Source organism: Cheilinus undulatus, linkage group 3, assembly GCF_018320785.1.
Source record: "Cheilinus undulatus linkage group 3, ASM1832078v1, whole genome shotgun sequence".
NCBI lineage: Eukaryota > Metazoa > Chordata > Actinopteri > Labriformes > Labridae > Cheilinus > Cheilinus undulatus.
Genome location: NC_054867.1, coordinates 3,192,494 through 3,213,395, shown reverse-complemented (window position 1 = coordinate 3,213,395; position 20,902 = coordinate 3,192,494). Strand labels below are relative to the sequence as shown.

The following is a 20,902-nucleotide window of genomic DNA, read 5'->3' as shown; positions in this document are numbered from 1 at the left end:
TTGTTACGACCCGGCTTATTGGGGAAAAGAGTAGTAAAATAATACCAAATGATGATCTTTATTACAAAAGAAGTAAAATTGTGGTAAACAAAGGTGAGGCAAAATTAAAGGACCGACAAATGCTGCTCAACAAATAACAGTTGTGATGCAGCTGTGGCTGTTAGATTCCACAGCACGGTGCTGCCGAGAAGCATCCCCACAGCATGATGCTGCCGAGAAGCATCCCCACAGCATGATGCTGCCGAGAAGCATCCCCACAGCATGATGCTGCCAAGGAACATCCCCACAGCATGATGCTGCCAAGAAGCATCCGCACAGCATGATGCTGCCGAGAAGCATCCGCACAGCATGATGCTGCCAAGGAACATCCCCACAGCATGATGCTGCCGAGAAGAAACCCCACAGCATGATGCTGCCGAGAAGCATCCCCATAGCATGATGCTGCCAAGGAACATCCCCACAGCATGATGCTGCCGAGAAGCATCCCCATAGCATGATGCTGCCAAGGAACATCCCCACAGCATGATGCTGCCGAGAAGCAACCCTACAGCATGATGCTGCCAAGGAACATCCACACAGCATAATGCTGCCAAGAAGCAACCCCACAGCATGATGCTGCCGGGAAGCAACCCCACAGCATGATGCTGCTGAGAAGCATCCGCACAGCATGATGCTGCCAAGGAACATCCCCACAGCATGATGCTGCCGAGAAGCATCCCCACAGCATGATGCTGTCAAGAAGCATCCGCACAGCATGATGCTGCCAAGGAACATCCGCACAGCATGATGCTGCCGAGAAGCAACCCTACAGCATGATGCTGCCGAGAAGCATCCCCATAGCATGATGCTGCCAAGGAACATCCCCACAGCATGATGCTGCCGAGAAGCAACCCTACAGCATGATGCCGCCAAGAAGCATCCGCACATCATGTTGCTGTCGAGAAGCATCCCCACAGCATGATGCTGCCGAGAAGCATCCCCATAGCATGATGCTGCCGAGAAGCAACCCCACAGCATGATGCTGCTGAGAAGCATCCCCGCAGCATGACGCTGTTGAGAAGCAACCCCACAGCATGATGCAGCTGAGAAGCAGCCCCACAGCATGATGCTGGCACCACCGTGCTCCACATTGGGGATGGTGTTTTTGTGGTGATGTCAGTCTTGGGCGTCTTGTTTGATGGTCAAAAAGCTCCATTCTGGTTTCATCAGACCAAAGAACTTTCTTCCTCTTGACCATGGAGTCTCCCACATGCCTTTAGGTGAACTTTATTCTAGACTGAATCTGAGTTTTCTTCAACAGCAGATTTCTCTTTGCCACTTTCCCATAAAGCTCTGACTGGTGAACAGTTGTTGTCTGCAGAGTCTCTCCCATATTTTTACATAATTGACATTACTTTGTAGAAATCTGTTTTTACTTTGACATTAAAGAGTTTTTTGTGTATCTTTTTAAAGGCCAAATTATATTGACCATAACTGATTTATAAAATCAATAACAGACGAGGAATATTTTCTACGGTCTCTGTATGAGCTGTGAACTGTTGCTGTAGGCTAGATGGTGAATTACTGATGAGCAGAAGTCATACAGTCTTATGGTACACTTTTTCAAGATGATAAAGATGCAGGAAATAAACTGTTGATGTGCTGTAGGGACAGATTTATTGCCCAGTAACTTCAGAAATAAATCACTTTCAGCTGAGTGACGGTGAAAGTTGCCACAGTGGGAATGAATTTTCTCCTGTTGCAGCTTTTAGAACGAGTGTCAGCTCGTCTCATCACCAGTCTTTGGTCTGAGCTGGGCTTTAGGATCCAGTGGTATTTATCGGCTGGAATCTTTGGGCGTTATTGATGATACTCAGTGTCTTCTGTTAAATGTTTCAGGTGTAATGTTGTATTCCTCCTTTAGGTAACTATGGTGAAGGAGAGCGTGCCCAGCTGGCTCCAGCAGGACTCTGATGACGGTCTGGTCCACGTCAATGTCGGGGGTCTGAAGAGGAGTCTCTGCTCGAGCACGCTCAGAAAGTTCCCTGACACCCGACTGGGAAAACTGCTGGCCTGTGACTCAGAGGAAGATATTCTGAAGGTGTGTGGATCATTTATTCATGAGAGGGAAGCTTGGAAAGTCTTCATTGGTCTTCTGAAACTCAGTCTCAGTCTCTCTGACGTCCCTTACTGCAGGTTTGCGATGACTATGACGTGCAGCAGAAGGAGTTTTATTTTGACAGGAATCCCGGCCTGTTTCCTTATGTCCTCCATTTTTACCAGACGGGGAAACTTCACATCATGGAGGAGCTCTGCGTCTTCTCCTTCAGGTCTGTGAGTCTCTGGGAGCTGCTGTTCTGTTGCTGTACCTCATTCATATCTCACTGATAAACCCCGATTACTGTCATATAAGTGGCCCTGTAATTGTTTAGAGATAACTTTGGTTAGGAATTACCGCCATGAAAATAAATATTGGCTAATAAACATGAAACTTTTCTTATACTGACCACCTTCAAACCAAAGACTCATGTTTTCCACAGCCAGGAGATCGAGTACTGGGGCATCAATGAGTTCTTCCTGGACACTTGCTGTAGTTACCGTTACCATGACCGTAAGCTGGAGAGCAGCCGCCATCGCAGCTGGGACGACGAGAGTGATGTGAGCAGCATCGACATGTCTGTGGACGAGATATCCGACTTAAACAGGTACCTTACAGCATTATTGTCGGCCTTATCTCCCTCTTTCTGCTGATGTAAATCTCATATTCATGCCCCGCCCTCAGAGACATGCAGCACTTCCAGGAGGTCCGGTACGGGAACATCAGGAAGTGTCTGTGGCTGACTCTGGAGAACCCTGGCTACTCCATCCCCAGCAAGCTCTTCAGCCTGGTTTCCATCGGGGTGGTGCTCACATCCATCGCCACCATGTGCATCAACAGCATCCCTGAGTATCAGGTTGGTCAAGAGGGATGGACGTGAGGCCAAACATAACGGCTCACTCATTGGATTAGTCTGGAAATTTTCTGCTGACAAGGCAGAAATGAAGCATTAAGAGGAAAGGATGTGCTGGAGTCTAAGATGTAGAGTTAGTTCGTGCACTTAGCTGAATGTCTCAGCCTGATGGAGGTTATAAAAGCGCTCTTAATGCCTGATCATTGGTGATAATTTATGTCTAAAATAGTTCAAATTCACATCTCTGTTTAAGCTAACAGAGATCCTTCAAACACACTTTCAGCTCATACTTCTATCTAAGTCAGTAAATCTGTTAAAGCCATGAAAACCTGTCCTAATAGAGCAGGTGATTGCTGGAGGTTTGCTGCATTTGACTTTTTCAGTAACGCAGGAATCCTGTAAATGAGTGAACCACAGAAAGGAAAAGCACAAATGTATTATTACGAGTCTTAAGTTCCACCTTCAAGCAAAGCCCATCTTTGCTAATGTTAGCAAACATGCTAACAACAACACAGGATCAAGCCATGATAGCTAATGTTGCTAATGTTAGCAAACATGCTAACAACAACACAAGATCAAGCCAAGATAGCTAATGTTGCTAATGTTAGCAAACATGCTAACAACAACACAAGATCAAGCCGTGATAGCTAATGTTGCAAATGTTAGCAAACATGCTAACAACAACACAGGATCAATCCATGGTAGCTTTTGTTGCCAATTTTAGCAAAGATGCTAACAACAACACATGATTAAGCCATGATAGTTAATGTTGCTAATGTTAGCAAAGATGCTAACAACAACAACACAGAATCAAGCCATGGTAGCTTATATTGTTAAAGTTAGCAAAGATTCCAACAACATGGGATCAAGCCAAGATAGCTAATGTTGCTTATGTTAGCAAACATGCTAAAAACAACACAGAATCAAGCCATGGTAGCTAATGTCAAAAATGTTAGCAAAGACGCTAACAACAACAACACGGTGTCAAGCCATGGTAGCTAATGTCACTAAAGTTGGCAAAGACGCTAACAACAACACAAGATTAAGCCATGATAGTTAATGTTGCTAATGTTAGCAAAGATGCTAACAACAACAACACAGAATCAAGCCATGGTAGCTATTGTTTTTAATCTTAGCGAAGATGCTAACAGCAACACAAGATCAAGCATTGAAAGCTAATGTCGTTAAAGTTAGCAAAGATTCCAACAACAACATGGGATAAAGCCATGATATCTAATTTTGCTAAAGTTAGCAAAGATGCCAACGACAACACAAGATCAAGCCATGATAGCTCATGTTGCTAATGTTTGCAAAGATGCTAACAACAACAACACAGAATTAAGCTATGGTAGCTAATGTTGTTTATCTTAGCGAAGATGCTAACAACAACACAAGATCAGAGGCCTGTACGACGAAGCTGGATTAACAAACTTGGGATATTTCTCCATTAGCTGGATTGACTTATCAAGACATTCGCAACCCAGATCAGCTGTATGATGAAGCTGGTTATCAACTCGCCAATTGCAGTCAGGATTTTCCAATCTGGATCAGTGTGCGCTCACATAAATGTTTGCAGCGTCTGACCAATCGTAAACATGGAGAAACCCTGCAGAGCAGCATAACTCTCAATGGAGGAACAGACAATCATTCTTAAAAAATACAAGGAATTTAAACCAATCATCCAGGCCAGAAGCAACACTGACGCTGCAGCTAAAGCCAGGAAGGAATGCTGTCAGAAAATTGCCGACTCTGTTAATGCGTAAATTCGTCAGATTAAACAATATTAATTCATCGGACAATATAAACGGACAGCACTCTGATCACTCAGTTTTACTTTATTACAGCACAGATGTTTGGGGCTGAGCTTCCTCAGTGAATTTTGTGTTGTAATATTAATTCCTCACTGTGAGTAGTACCACAAAATACAGTTTATGAACATGATTAAAATATTAAATGTACAGTTGTCATACCCGGCTCATGTTTCTGTGACAGTGCAGACTCCCTGAAGGTCGGGGAGTCATGAACGGACCCTGGCCACCTAGCCACAAGGCTGGTGACCATCATTAATGGTCACATGTCATCTGCAGAAGCATCTGGGGTTCACATTAGTCAATATGCATTTGAAAAGACTTGAATAAAGTTCAACTGTGACAGTGTTGTGTGGGCCTCTTTGAATATGTGGACTGTTTAATTATGATTTAAAATGATTATGATATAAATTATGGAAATTGAGACAAGACATACTGATAATGAACTAACTGAATGTGAAATGTTTGTGCTTTGCAAATGTTTCTGTATTATGTGAACTACCTGAATGTTGAGGCTGTGAAAGTTTTTTCTACAAAAATTACTACAAAACAATACATTTGCAAGAGCCACAATCTAAGTGGTGTAAAGTGGCAATTAAAATAAGTTAAAGGTGGCAAAAATGGTCAAACAGTGGCAACCGTGGGTGAGAAGTGACAGAGACATGAAATGAATGTGGCAAAAATGATCAAAAAGAGGCAAAAAAATGGCAAAGCTAGTGAAAAGTTACTAAAATAGGAAAAGGCAGCAAAAACAGATGGGAAAATGAGTAAAAAGTGACAAAAATGGGTGAAAAAGGCCAAAAAATGAGACAAAGTTGACAAAAATGATCAAAAACTAGCAAAAAAAAGAGTAAAAAGTGACAAAAAACAGGCAAAAAGCAACAGAAAAAATGGGGGAAATGGGCAAAAGTGGCAAAAATGGGGGAAATGCAGCTTAAATGAGTGAAAAGTGGGTGAAAAAATAAAACGCCATGAAGGGCAAACATTTACAAAAAGCAGGATGAAATAGGCAAAAACTGGTGAAAAATTGGTAACAACAGGATGAAAGTGGCAAAAAGAAGTGTCCAAAGTGGGCTTAAAGCAGTAAAAATAGATTACAAGTGGCAAAAACGGGGAAAATTGGTTGTGGGAAACAAACAGATTAATGTGACGTGCAATGGATAATTTCTGAAGTCAAAGTTTCTCTTTTTTATGGTTTTCGGGGGGAATAATATTTGAAATTAAGACATAAGAGAGCCACAAATCATCACAAAAGAGCCACATGTGGCTCCAGAGCCACAGGTTGAGTATCACTGATCTATACCTTTCGTATAGGATGTCATCGGGTAAATCGAAAGGATTGCATCTATCCCTAAATATTCTTTCTCTCCTAAGCGCCCTTCTGTGTACCAACCAGGATCTTCTAAGAATGGGCAGGCCATTTTCCAAGAGAACTGATTGGTCAGGAGGCGGTGCTTTTATACTCGCTGATCTCTTATCCAGAACATAACCTGCTCTGGAGCAGGTTAGCCATTCAGAGTAAGTTACCGCGGTGATTTATCCTGGTAAGAAGTGAGCCAGCCCTGTGGTACAGAAAATCCAGGGTTAATCCTGAAGTTATCTCAATAAGAGAAAATCCAGCTTCGTCATACAGGCCTCAGGCCATGATAGCTTATGTTACTAATGTTAGCGAAGACGCTAAAAACAACACAGGATCAAGCCATGATAGCTAATATTGCTAATGTTAGCAAAGATGCTAAAACCAACACAAGATCAAGCCATGAAAGCTCATATTGCTAATGTTAGCAAAGATGCTAAAACCAACACAAGATCAAGCCATGATAGCTTATGTTGCCAATGTTAGCAAAGATGCTAAAACCAACACAAGATCAAGCCATGATAGCTTATGTTGCTAATGTTAGCAAAGATGCTAAAACCAACACAAGATCAAGCCATGATAGCTTATGTTGCTAATTTTAGCAAAGATGCTAAAACCAACACAAGATCAAGCCATGATAGCTTATGTTGCTAATGTTAGCAAAGATGCTAAAACCAACACAAGATCAAGCCATGATAGCTTATGTTGCTAATGTTAGCAAAGATGCTAAAACCAACACAAGATCAAGCCATGATAGCTTATGTTGCTAATGTTAGCAAAGATGCTAAAACCAACACAAGATCAAGCCATGATAGCTTATGTTGCTAATTTTAGCAAAGATGCTAAAACCAACACAAGATCAAGCCATGATAGCTTATGTTGCTAATGTTAGCAAAGATGCTAAAACCAACACAAGATCAAGCCATGATAGCTTATGTTGCTAATGTTAGCAAAGATGCTAAAACCAACACAAGATCAAGCCATGATAGCTAATATTGCTAATGTTAGCAAAGATGCTAAAACCAACACAAGATCAAGCCATGATAGCTCATATTGCTAATGTTAGCAAAGATGCTAAAACCAACACAAGATCAAGCCATGATAGCTCATATTGCTAATGTTAGCAAAGATGCTAAAACCAACACAAGATCAAGCCATGATAGCTTATGTTGCTAATGTTAGCAAAGATGCTAAAACCAACACAAGATCAAGCCATGATAGCTTATGTTGCTAATGTTAGCAAAGATGCTAAAACCAACACAAGATCAAGCCATGATAGCTTATGTTGCTAATGTTAGCAAAGATGCTAAAACCAACACAAGATCAAGCCATGATAGCTTATGTTGCTAATGTTAGCAAAGATGCTAAAACCAACACAAAACAAGCCATGATAGCTCATGTTGCTAATGTTAGCAAAGATGCTAAAACCAACACAAGATCAAGCCATGATAGCTTATGTTGCTAATGTTAGCAAAGATGCTAAAACCAACACAAGATCAAGCCATGATAGCTTATGTTGCTAATGTTAGCAAAGATGCTAAAACCAACACAAGATCAAGCCATGATAGCTCATATTGCTAATGTTAGCAAAGATGCTAAAACCAACACAAGATCAAGCCATGATAGCTTATGTTGCTAATGTTAGCAAAGATGCTAAAACCAACACAAGATCAAGCCATGATAGCTCATATTGCTAATGTTAGCAAAGATGCTAAAACCAACACAAGATCAAGCCATGATAGCTCATGTTGCTAGTGTTAGCAAAGATGCTAAAACCAACACAAGATCAAGCCATGATAGCTTATGTTGCTAATGTTAGCAAAGATGCTAAAACCAACACAAGATCAAGCCATGATAGCTCATATTGCTAATGTTAGCAAAGATGCTAAAACCAACACAAGATCAAGCCATGATAGCTTATGTTGCTAATGTTAGCAAAGATGCTAAAACCAACACAAGATCAAGCCATGATAGCTTATGTTGCTAATGTTAGCAAAGATGCTAAAACCAACACAAGATCAAGCCATGATAGCTTATGTTGCTAATGTTAGCAAAGATGCTAAAACCAACACAAGATCAAGCCATGATAGCTCATATTGCTAATGTTAGCAAAGATGCTAAAACCAACACAAGATCAAGCCATGATAGCTCATATTGCTAATGTAAGCAAAGACGCTAAAACCAACACAAGATCAAGCCATGATAGCTCATGTTGCTAATGTTAGCAAAGATGCTAAAACCAACACAAGATCAAGCCATGATAGCTCATGTTGCTAATGTTAGCAAAGATGCTAAAACCAACACAAGATCAAGCCATGATAGCTTATGTTGCTAATGTTAGCAAAGATGCTAAAACCAACACAAGATCAAGCCATGATAGCTTATGTTGCTAATGTTAGCAAAGATGCTAAAACCAACACAAGATCAAGCCATGATAGCTTATGTTGCTAATGTTAGCAAAGATGCTAAAACCAACACAAGATCAAGCCATGATAGCTCATGTTGCTAATGTTAGCAAAGATGCTAAAACCAACACAAGATCAAGCCATGATAGCTTATGTTGCTAATGTTAGCAAAGATGCTAAAACCAACACAAGATCAAGCCATGATAGCTTATGTTGCTAATGTTAGCAAAGATGCTAAAACCAACACAAGATCAAGCCATGATAGCTTATGTTGCTAATGTTAGCAAAGATGCTAAAACCAACACAAGAACAAGCCATGATAGCTCATATTGCTAATGTAAGCAAAGATGCTAAAATCATAGCTGAATCATAGCTTTTTAACTCAAGCACTGCTCAGCTGTGATACCTTGGAGTTTAAATATTTGACCTGATTTTGTCCTTACTCCAAACTATAGAAAGTATTGATAGTGGTATCGATAAGGACTCAGATCAATAAGGAGTATCGATAAGGGTATCAATATCAATAAAAATTAATGATCCCCATACCTAGACATTATCAAAATATACTTAAACCATAAAAAAAATTCTGTGATTAATCATGATTAATCACAGCATAGTGATGTGATTCACTTGATTTATTTTTTAATAGATTAGCAGCACTTATTATTCTACATTTAAAGTTTGGGCAATAACATTTTTTTTTTTTTCGAAAAAGAATCACGGTTTCTCTGAGCATCAGAAGAACCAAACAGGTGAACTGGCCCAGAGAGGAGCTGTGACGGTGAAATACGTATGAGATATTTAGGGAAAAATCTATAAATCCCATTGTTTTGACTTCTCAAATAATATTTTGAGCTTTAAGATTCATAATTCTAATTTTTAAGTGATATTTTGACCTTTTTAACTAATTATTTTGTATTTTACCTCAGATTTTCAAATCTAAACTTTGACTTCACAGTTTAAAATTTTTAATTATATTTTGACTTTTAATTTCATGATTACAGATTTTATTTCATATTTTGACCTTTTAAACTCATGATTTTGACTTTCTTTCTAATATATTTGCCATAAAAAAAACATTATTTTTCTATTTCAATTTCGTGTTTTGACCTTTTTGAACTAATAAATGTATATTTCTCTGATTGTGAGCCTTTAAACTTATTTTTTTATTTTTTAAATGTCAAAATCATTTATCATCAGTGCTTAGTTTTTTTCTTTTCATATTTTTTTACCGGTGAAACAAGGTTGACAGTTTATGGTTTAAAAGGTGACCCTGGCCCTCAGGTTAGTCCTGAATCCAGAACCCAGCCCCTGCTGTGATTGAGTTTGACACCCCTGGTCTAAATGCTCTGTTGCAACACACCTGGGTTTCTGATTGTAAATACTGAATAATGTTGAGCTGCTGCGATGATTTTCTGAGCGGTTCTAAGAGAGAAGAAGCCCCACACATATGAAACGGCACGCTGCAGAGGTCAGACTTCTCTGCAGGAGAATGTTCTTCTTGTTTCTCAGATATCCTGTTGAGAAAGATTCCTGAAACATCATAAATGTGTTTTAACATCCCTTTATCCCATGAATGTTTTGGTTTCTCTCTTAGACGTTTGACAGCGAGGGGAAACTGGTGGAGGACTCGACCATGCAGGCTCTGGAGGTCTTCTGTACCTGCTGGTTCACCTTTGAGGTAAAACATGAGGTCTTAACTGGTAAAAAGAATGACGTCTGTGGAGACTTCCGTGTGAATAAAGTTTTATTTCTGTCTCTGAGGTGGTGACGCGGCTGCTGCTCGCTCCAAACAGGAGGAAGTTCTTCCACCACCCTCTGAACATCATTGACATGGTCTCTGTGGTCCCCATCTACATCACACTGCTGTTTGACATGACCCTGGGATCAGAGTCTGAGCTGGGAGACCTGGGACGGCTCATACAGGTCCAGATTTCACCATTCATTATTCAGTATCAATCAAAATATACACAAGTGCCCTTTAAAAAGTAAGCGGATAAATATTTCCCTGTAGAAATGAAGTTTCTGGTAGGTTTTAAACCAAAGAGACTTCTGCTGAACTCTTTTACATTTTGCACAAACTAACAGAATAACACATTTTCTTACCCTCCTCTCCCTCAGGTGTTCAGGTTAATGAGGATCTTCCGGGTCCTGAAGTTGGCGCGACACTCGACAGGCCTGCGGTCTCTGGGAGCGACTCTGCGGGTGAGTAGGGACCTGGATTATGTAACACTTGACTTCCTGTCTCTCTGCAGACACTCGGTGACATTAACCACCCGCAGAAACCTTGAGGATATTTAAAACTTTGTATTGATTTTTATTTTCTCTCATTGACCTTTGAGTACCAGAGAAACTTCAGCTGCAGGGCTTTAAACTCACCCTGGAATAACTTTACTTTTACGGAACATTTTCAACTCTGAGGAAGCTGGATGTTCAGAAAGTACGCCAAACTTTAGAGTAATATACAGCCAGCTATTTAGTTTAAGTTGTGTATAATACAGATCAGTAACATGAGTGTGACCTCTGCAGCGTTATTTGGTAATAACCTGACAGACCAGGTAGACTGTTTCACATCTCAATGATATTTATCTCTCATCTAACTGGAAAACAACCCAGAGTCTGTGTTTGGGAATGACAGAAACATACAGAAAAATCCTTGGAGGGTGATTACTACAAATTATACCATGGTCTTGGTAAATACTCGATTCTGATTGGCTCTGGAAAATTCCATTGGTGTCCATTAACTTCTAATATATGGACACCATTTGAACTTCACAAGTAGTTCCGGTCAAAAGATCATTTCACTGTTCCAAATTGATGCGCAGCAGCCGTTAGCCGTTACTCCGTTAGGAGTAACCATAGCAACCTGAGACGGTCATATTTTCTGAGCAGGGAGTACATCGCTGCCAGTCTAAGGAGCCTGTGGACCGGCATCACCCATCACTTCAGTGACATAAATAAAATGACAGACTCCAGGTTAAAGACCAGTAACGTAAGACGCTCTTATCTACTATATCTGATGTACGTCTTGTTTCCAGGCTCACCTTAACTCTGAGAGGTGAGTGTCGCAAAAACCTCACTTCCCTCCTGTTCTAACTGCTATAAACTATTGTCAGAAGATTCAAATAACATAAAACAAAAGAAAAGAAGCCATTATCTCTTTGTAGAGCCAAAGGAAATGCTTCTGATAAACCGGCATGATAATATCTGATAAATATTGATGTGTCTGATAGAGAATCAGCACCTGCAGGGCGTGGACAGCTCTGTTTCACATCTGTGACCTCGTAGTGCAGAAGGAGGAATTATTGTGTTTATTCAAACAGCTGGTCTGCTAAAACTAAGCTTTCTATCAGATGACTGTTCATGTTAACATACAGGTTTATAGTCTGACCAAGGATGACTCTCAGTCTCACTCGTCTTCATGTCTTTTCATTGATAAATCTGTTCTGAGCGGACAAGTTTTTTTGTTCTGTTGTGACTTGGTATCTATGGCCCGTCTTATTTACTGGAGTGCTGAATTACGTTTACATTCCCTAAGAATGTTATGGGATTGGAATGACTATTCCAGTTATTAGTCAAGCCCTCAGGTGTTGCTAGGGGAAATAAATTGTTGTTTTTGTAAAACTTTCCATTTTGATCACAAAACATATGAAATTATAAATCAGTAGTTTTATTAATTATTTTCGTTGGTAAGTGACCATGGTATAAGCGGGTTAATGCCCTTCGAGGTCTCCAGTTATCCGAGATTAATGGACAGGGATAACCGTCCTCAGCTGACACGCAGCAGAGGACAGTTGCTTCTGCAGTTGTAACTTGTGTGGATGCTTGTGAACAACGGCTGCTAGCAGAGCTCTGATTTAATCACAGCAGCTCTTTTGTGAAAAGTGGACAAACAAGAGCTGTTTGTGTGTCTTTTACGCTGCAGTGTCGGCTGCTGATTCTTGTCTGCTTTCATGCTGCATAACGCTGACACACACACAAACATGACGCTCACGCACACACCTACAATGAAACACACGCTAACATGTCGGTAGTGTAGACTTCAGGCTTCTATCTGTTGAGGGCAAAAGTTTCAGAATACTGGAGGATAAACAGCAGAACTTTCTCCTTTTAAAGCTCCTCTCTGACCACAGAGGATCAGTGCATCAGCGCTGTGTGTGTGTGCTCCAGCTGTGTGTCTGTGAGCGCTTTGTAAGAAAAAATACACTGCCTGGCCAAAAAAAAAAGTCGCCACCGAAAAAGGTCACACACTCTAATATTTCGTTGGACCGCCTTTAGCTTTGATTACAGCACGCATTCACTGTGGCATTGTTTCGATAAGCTTCTGCAATGTCACAAGATTTATTTCCATCCAGTGTTGCATTAATTCTAATATTGATGATGGGAGAGTCCGACCACTGTGCAAAGCCTTCTCCAGCACATCCCAAAGATTCTCAATGGGGTTAAGGTCTGGACTCTGTGGTGGCCAATCCATGTGTGAAAATGATGTCTCATGCTCCCTGAACCACTCTTTCACAATTGGAGCCCGATGAATCCTGGCATTGTCATCTTGGAATATGCCCGTGCCATTAGGGAAGAAAAAATCCATTGTTTAAGAAATGAGAAGTTACTCATTGCATCAGCTGGGGTTAAATAACTTGTTGCCAGCTGAAAGATAATCGCCCATGCAGTAATTATCCACTAGGAAGCTCATACCTATTTGCTTAGTTAAATCTGGGTGGCGACTTTTTTTTTTTTTTGGCCAGGCAGTGTATTTGTTAAATATTCCCTTAATACTATATGTGTAAGGGGAACAAATAAACATTGAAATCTCCCCATTTGTGTGGTTAAGAGAATGCCACTTAAACATTTGACACATCTGTATTTGCAGGGAATGTGATGAATGTGATGTTTATTGATAATTAACGGATATAAAAGACGATAGGAACACTGAAACTTTAAATAATGTTTATTTAGGCAGTGAGAAAGAGACACAGATAAAAATCTTTAACAGATAAATTCATCACTTAGCTTAATTTTACACATATAAAGACTTTCATACACCTGTCTGAGGAGAATTAGGAATGTTCATGAAAGCTGCTGCAGTTTTTATTTTATTTCAGAATAAACACTTCATTAACAGTTAGTGTTTTATTGTTAGTATTAACTTACTACCATTACAGACTTATATCTGACAAAAAAAAACATTGAATCTCCAGTGACACTGTCTGTCTCTATCAGTGTCTGTAGAGTTTCATATGTATACAGAGAAGAGGAAGAGATTATTCTTATTCTTAATATTATTATTATTATTATTATTATTAAGAGGAGAGACAGAGAGATAATTGAAAGCATGCAGCTATGTATATTTAAGATGCCACAATACATTTGACTTAAAAAAAAAACAATAATGACAAAATCCCTCAGGCAGTCAGACATTTCAACAGGCATCCCAGATAGTTGCAGTCAGCCTTATACGAGTGTGTGTTAGCTGAAGGCTAGTGTGTGAACTAGTGTCATAAAGGTGTACACACTTCTTCCTTGAGAACAAGTTGTGAAGGGCTGAAAGCAGGTGATGTAGTGCTCAGTGGAAGTTCTTCCTACTCAAGGCACAATAAGATCAACTTTAAAGTGAATATTTCTAAGCAGAAAGTTATTTCATGTTGCTTTGAGACAAAATTAAAAAAAAAAAAAGTGAGTGCTTTACCACAGTGTCAATGTCATCGACTAAAACTATGACTAAAAATGTTTGTCGACAGCCTTTTTTCATGACAAAAACTAGACTAATACTAACAAAAATAGATCTGTGATGACTAAAACTAAGTTTAATTTTCTTGGAGATGACTAAAACTAGACTAAAATTATTTGAGTTTTCGTTGATGAAAACTAAAAAGGGTAGAAATGACTAAAATGTGACTAAAACTAAAATGAATTTCATTTAAAGACTAAAACTAGGACTAAAATAAAAAATAGCTGCCAAATAGACTCTGCTTTATGATGCACAGATAGGCGACAGTTATGGCTTTTTTACCTGGACTAGTGTTCTTGTCCCAGGATACATGCAGAACAACTGAAGTGATTTATTGAGAGGAGCATGCTCGCCTCTGCAGTCCTAGAAGACAACAGGTCTTCTCAGCTGTTTTTTTCTGATCTTGCTAACAAGATAGCAAGCAGCTAACTGGTTATATGTGAAACATCCAAGCACGAAAAACTGAAGTTGCTTTCAGACTGGTTGTTTGTCTAGGCCTCTGACATGCAGTCATGATCTTGGTTAAATCAACAAGTTTTAAAACCAAAATGAATAAAGCTCTGACTACTTCTACTTGTCTTTGTTTGAAAATGTACGAGGAATGTTTCTCTAAAATCAAACCTTCCCTGGTGACTTCTACTCTCATTTCTCCGTCTGTAGTAGGTAAAGAGTATCGTTTTCTCCTGCAGAGCTTCATCTGATCCATAATCAGTAACCACGGTCTGCCATGAGCAGCTCCTCCTGGGTTTTATGACATGAACACCACTCCACATGAGCTGTATGTGAGAGTAAAGGTCACGTTTCAATCTCATCGATTATAAACAGAGAGGAGCACAGTCTGCATATAAAATAGCAGCTCACCATCAATACTACAGTTTAAAGGTGCTGGTGTTAGAGGCTGTGAAGGAAAAATGAATGTTTGTGTTTTAATTCTAACTCTTGATTCATGCCTGAATCATTGTTCCTTCTTTGGCCTCCTTTCTTCATCAAACCTCACAGAAACTTCTTAAAACATTACAGTTACCTAAATCACTTTCACTGGAATAGACTGGAAATAAAGAAAATTATTACGTGTATAATTTTAACAAGTTATTTAATTAAGACTGAATACTTATATAACTGTAGAGATCTTTAAATATAAAGTTTAGAATGTTCTTCACTGATTTCGAAATATGTTTTTTATTTGAACCCTCCCTTCCTAAGATAACACTCTGTGAATATGTAATTCATAAATATATTTTATTTTTATTATCATCTTTTAAGGAAATGATTGCACCATCATTTCAGTTTTTGGTTATTTACCTTTTAAAAACGTGTCTTTTTGTTATCAAAAAGAGATTATTTAATGCTTAATGGTTGTCATAACCAGGAGACGGTTGCACTCAAGTAAAAGTGGCATTACTGTTTTACTTCATGAATGTAAAGTTTACTATGAGAGCACAGAGTATCTACTGGAAAAGCTTGTACCATGAATTATGATCTTTCCTTGATCAGGATCTCTGAAAGGAGACAGTTTTCTGTCATGACGAGTGAGAACAGACTAACATCAGCTCAGGACTGAGCTATGTAGCTAGTAAAAGGAATGTAGCTAGCACAGCTATGTCTAATTTAACACTGGATTACACCGTTGACCTTTTCTCTAATTCACTTGTGAAATGTTTAGTCTGTAATTTGTTAATGTGGTTATTTCATGCATGTAACAGTCAGACTTTGTTTAAGAATAAAGTTGCATTAAAAAAATAATCTAAAATGGTGAAAATGTACCAGTTAAATTCCATTACTTCATATCTGAAGTAGCATCTCACAGTAGTGGTCTGCAAGAGGGGACATCTGAGATCTGTGGTCCTCTCCAAACTTCACAAAAAGAGCACTTCAAGATACACTTTGTGAAAAAAATAAAGTTAAAATCTCCGAAGGTAGTGTTTCCCTCAGACAGAATCCAGGTGTCTAACTGAAAACTCAGGCTGCACGGCGGCACAGAAGGTTCCTGGTTCCCTTCTCTATGTGGAGTTTGCATGTTCTCCCTGTGCATGAGAGGGTTCTTTCCAGGTTCTCCAGCTTCTTCATGCTCGTTAGGTTAATTGGTAACTCTAAATTGGCCGTAGATGTGAGAGTGGGTGTGCCTGGTTGTCAGCCCTGCCATCAACTGGTGACCAGTCCTCTGGACTCTCGCCCAGTGCCAGCTAGGACTGGCTCCAGCCCCAGGACGATCCAACTTAAACTCAGTGGACTGTTTCTTCTTCTAGATAAAGATGGAGAGAAAAACAGGACGATGAAAGGAATGATGCTTTTTTAAAGCTGTAAACGGTATTTACTAACCTGCTGTTTCTGCCTGTGAGACGTTCATATTTACTAAACTCCTCTCTCCATGTTGTTTCTGCAGCACAGTTACCGTGAAGTCGGCATCCTGCTGCTCTACCTCGCTGTCGGAGTCTCCGTCTTCTCTGGGATCGCCTACACCGCTGAATATGAAGAGGTGACTAGCACACCACTAGTTTGTTCTTTAAAACTGTAATTTATGTCTGCTTAAATCCATCAGAATGTTTCTGAAACTTTAAAAATTATTAATAATCTATTTTTTAAAGTCAATCAATAAAGAGACATTCATTCATCAGATATAAACAGAGGGAATCGGCTGAAAGCTCACACAGTTTGACATTTAAAAAGCAATATTGCTAACATTGTCATTATGTTAAATACATTTTAAAGCCATTTCACATCTAAAATCTCCAGATTTATGCTGCACAGTGAATCGGCTATGGGATGAGAATATGAGGATACAAGTTTAGATCTCTGCTTGATTGATAAATGTCGATCCGTGCATGGAAATGAGCCAGATTTCTGCTGTATGCATGTTTGATACATAAGTGTTTTCATGTTTTCTTGGTGAAATGTACCGGAATATTCTGAGGCACACAGACATATTTATAAATGATGCTATGGACACAATGAGGAAGGCAGGTTCTCCAACATGACCTCCTTGTTGACCTTTTAATCCCAGCGGTTGATAAGTAAAGTCCTGAGCTAACCGATGTTGTCATGGTAACCTGAATCCTCTCCTCCTGTCCGTGTTTCAGGACGTGGGTCTGGACACCATCCCGGCCTGCTGGTGGTGGGGGACAGTCAGCATGACCACGGTAGGATACGGGGACGTGGTACCTGTCACTGTGGTTGGGAAGCTGGCGGCCAGTGGCTGCATTCTTGGCGGCACCCTGGTGGTGGCGCTGCCCATCACCATCATCTTCAACAAGTTTTCCCACTTCTACAGACGACAGAAAGCTCTGGAAGCTTCTGTGAGGAACAACCACCGCAGGAAGCTGAGGATAAGCTGCGAGGAGGAGCCGGAGGAGGATGACGATGAGGATGAGGAGGATGAAGAAGAAGAGGAGGGGTCGGACGCTGACAGCCGATGTCTGGATGACGACGATACAGACGATATCGATGATGAAGATGAGGATGATGATGTGGACTATGAGGATGATGGAGGAGTGATTAACTACAGCTACGTGGAGCATCCGTCCTACACCTCCATCCCCAGGAGGGAGGAGCTGAATAGGCTGTGACAGCTTAGAGAAAACTGATCTGGGTTTTCAAATCAGACTGAAATCCTTGAGAGCTTGGACTGAGACAAAGGCAGACAGATGTAGAACAAAGATGGCCGACATCCAAACGACTTGACCGTCTGAACAAAAGGACATAAAGAAGGAGCTCTTTAATCAGATTCTTCTTCTACTATAAATGAATGAATGAGTCAACATTTGAAGGTGAGCTCACCTTCAGGTCTTCCAGAATGCTCTGACGTAGTTTGCTCATATTTATTTGTGCATGTTGGATGTTTCAGGAGGACTTTATTTCTCTCTGGTGTGTTTCTGTTAAAATGAAGATAATTACACATCCAGGCCTGCTGTACTGAAGGAATGATGTGGACTGAACTGAAAAAAGCATGTACTTAAATAAATCAGCCAAATAAAAAATATCATGACACACTCACTATGTTTACATGCTCACTAATAAAACCATCATGATCTGATCACTGGAGCTTACCTGATTATCCACCTGCAGAACCCAGAGAAATTCAAGGTGTGACGACTTTTCAGGAAGTCAAAGCTTCTTTGCTGTGTACTTCCTGTTTATGTTTGTCCTGACCGTAACCCTCAAATTCCACATAATCAGTCTGCACTGTGCAAAGTGCTGCATACCTGGAAAGGTATTCATCACCGACTAGAAGCTTTCCAGGAGCACTGCTGCTCAGGATCACAAGATCATGGGCTAGTCCACACAGAGTAAACAACAGATTACGTTGCCTTTCTGGGGTCAAGTTGCTGTTCATTTCAATATTATTAAATTTTTTTAGCTTCTACCATGGGCGAGTAAAGCAGGAAGTTTAAAGGTTTATGTTTGTTACAGAGGATGTGTGGTTTCATGTAAAATTCTGTTGTTTTCTTCGCCAGTGGCACCATAGTAGCTCTGTGATCCACTGACTGACCTGGAGCTTGTACCACAGAATGAACGTAATGCTGATACTGTCATTATGAACTACTGGGGAATCGGTGCATTGTGTTGTATTGTGTATTTTGTGTATTTAAGGCCCTGTCCACATGGAGACGAAAACGATATATTGCCATTTTGTTTTGAAAAAGTTTTCCGTAAAGATGGGATCGTTTCAGGAAATATCCGCGTAAGCACAGAACCAATGAAAAGGACTGAAACCCTGTAGTGCATATGCCAAGCCTGTACATGGCGCTGTAATGCTGACACAGAGCTGCACCAACAGAGATATCACAGAAAACTGACACAAACTTTCTTCTAGTTACCCTTCTGTTTGTTCTCTGTGTTGGATTTAAGAACATATGGTGTGTGCATTTCACAGTGGTGGTAAAGGAGCATCAGATTTTTCTGTAAAAGCCATAACAAGCTCAGTAGCTTCTGCAGCACGGACATAACCCCGTGATCCGCCATTGTTGTTTTGGCCGGACCAGCGCAGGTGTCTTAAGAGAGCTACCCTATGTGTGATGTAATAGTTTCAAGAAAGATGCAGTTGGCTGTCCACACGGAGATGAAACAGTAGTCATTTATGGATATCTGCACTCTGGGACCCTGTTTCAAAAAGTATCGTTTCCAGTCACCCAAAACGCTGTTTCCATGTGGATGAAACGCAGATATGACAAAAAACTTTTGCGTATACTCCTGAATAAATCTCTGTGTGAACAGGGCCTTATAGTTGTTGTTCTTCCTCCTGTTTGGGCTGATCTGCTGTATGTGGATTGTTGAATTTTGACCGTGGTCTGCACCAAAAAAGGAGACCTAACTGTTTTCTCGAGCAGAGCAGCGTGGTACATCTGGGGCGTGCCAGAGATGGATCAGTGTGTTTGCAGCAGAATTGCAAAGACTGACTCGAGAAAGAGCGATTTGCTCTGATGTCCGCCTCGTGAGTGGACCGCAGTGCAGATGTAGGTTGTGGGATTTTGGGGTAAGAAGCAAATTGCTCCTTTTCTTGTCAGATGTTACAACTCCAGAGCGTGTGCCAGAAAGGTCCACACTTCTCTGATTTTCAATCCGCGTAGAACAGCTTTACCAAGACGGGAATGAGAATCCACAAAACATCTGGTCTGATCTCAGTGCGCCGACTCCTGACCGTAAATCTCTATCAACACAACCAGTTACACGTGGAAAATTTTAGAGATGGAAAACCACAGGATTTCATAATCTAACATCCTTTTTAGAAAACATAATCCTTCAAATTTTCTTGTGAGTACCCTTTAGAATCCACTTAGTAAACTGAGGTTTATATTTACACTGTTTGTGAATATTTCACCCAATTTTCAGAGTACAAAGTACCATAATTTAACAACTACAATAAACTCATATACATTTGTTACATTTCAAATTAAAATTTCTAAATATATTTTACAACTTTCAACTTAATCACCATGTTTATTGTGGCTTAATACAATAAAACTTTGGACACTTTTTCACTCAAATGAGGTCCAACCATGGAGACAGGCTAGGCTGAGGGACTCAGTATAAGGAGGAGAGGTAAACACTGGACTAAGAAGGACTCTTCAATCGAATTTAACACAGCAGCCACACAGAACTGACATACACCCCTGTAGGTAGAAGGTGACTAACTGAGTGGGTAACTTCACTCATGGTGCAGAAGTGTCTAATCATTTTTACACAGTCTCCTGTTACTTTAAGTCCAAAGAAAATGCCCAAGGGCACTCTGGGAAAATTCTGAACAGGTTTTTCATCTAATGCAATTTCTCTCATTATATACACACCTATATTTGGAATAACTGATGATTGAAAAAAATTGATTGCCAACTATTGTTGATGAACCAGCAGCTTCAGCTATTTCAGTCTTTAGACCCCAGAACCCACCGGCACCATCCGACGTGCTTCCAATCACCCCCATTGTTCTCTATGAACAAACCTAGACAGGCAGCGGCAAGACATGTGGATGGGCAGAGGCACTTTACACCGTTTTATATTCCTTGCGCAGCCAGCCATGGTGGGTGGAGAGTTCTCCTGAGAGCAGTGCTGTTTGTCCATCTTGGCTGCTATAGTAGCAGTTCTGTTTGAGGGCACAGAAAAGAAATTAGTGTCATCTCGTTTGAGTCGTGGAATAAGAGACAGGCTTTGGCTGCTGGTGAAATACCTCTGCTCCTATCGAG

At 40.3% G+C, this 20,902-nt stretch overlaps 1 protein-coding gene across 1 annotated transcript in view; it reads left to right on the top strand.

Moving 5' to 3' along the window:
* si:dkey-43k4.5 (potassium voltage-gated channel subfamily S member 2) overlaps positions 1-18,197 on the top strand; it is a 35,355-nt gene extending 17,158 nt beyond the window's left edge. Inside the window, exons 2-10 of the mRNA XM_041783408.1 lie at positions 1,904-2,080; positions 2,176-2,309; positions 2,520-2,684; positions 2,762-2,933; positions 10,098-10,181; positions 10,265-10,426; positions 10,622-10,705; positions 16,612-16,704; positions 17,306-18,197. Coding sequence (XP_041639342.1) covers positions 1,910-2,080; positions 2,176-2,309; positions 2,520-2,684; positions 2,762-2,933; positions 10,098-10,181; positions 10,265-10,426; positions 10,622-10,705; positions 16,612-16,704; positions 17,306-17,791 — 1,551 coding nt within the window. The 5' untranslated portion in view covers positions 1,904-1,909 and the 3' untranslated portion in view covers positions 17,792-18,197. The remainder of the gene's footprint in view (positions 1-1,903; positions 2,081-2,175; positions 2,310-2,519; positions 2,685-2,761; positions 2,934-10,097; positions 10,182-10,264; positions 10,427-10,621; positions 10,706-16,611; positions 16,705-17,305) is intronic.
* The last annotated feature ends 2,705 nt before the right edge of the window (positions 18,198-20,902 follow it).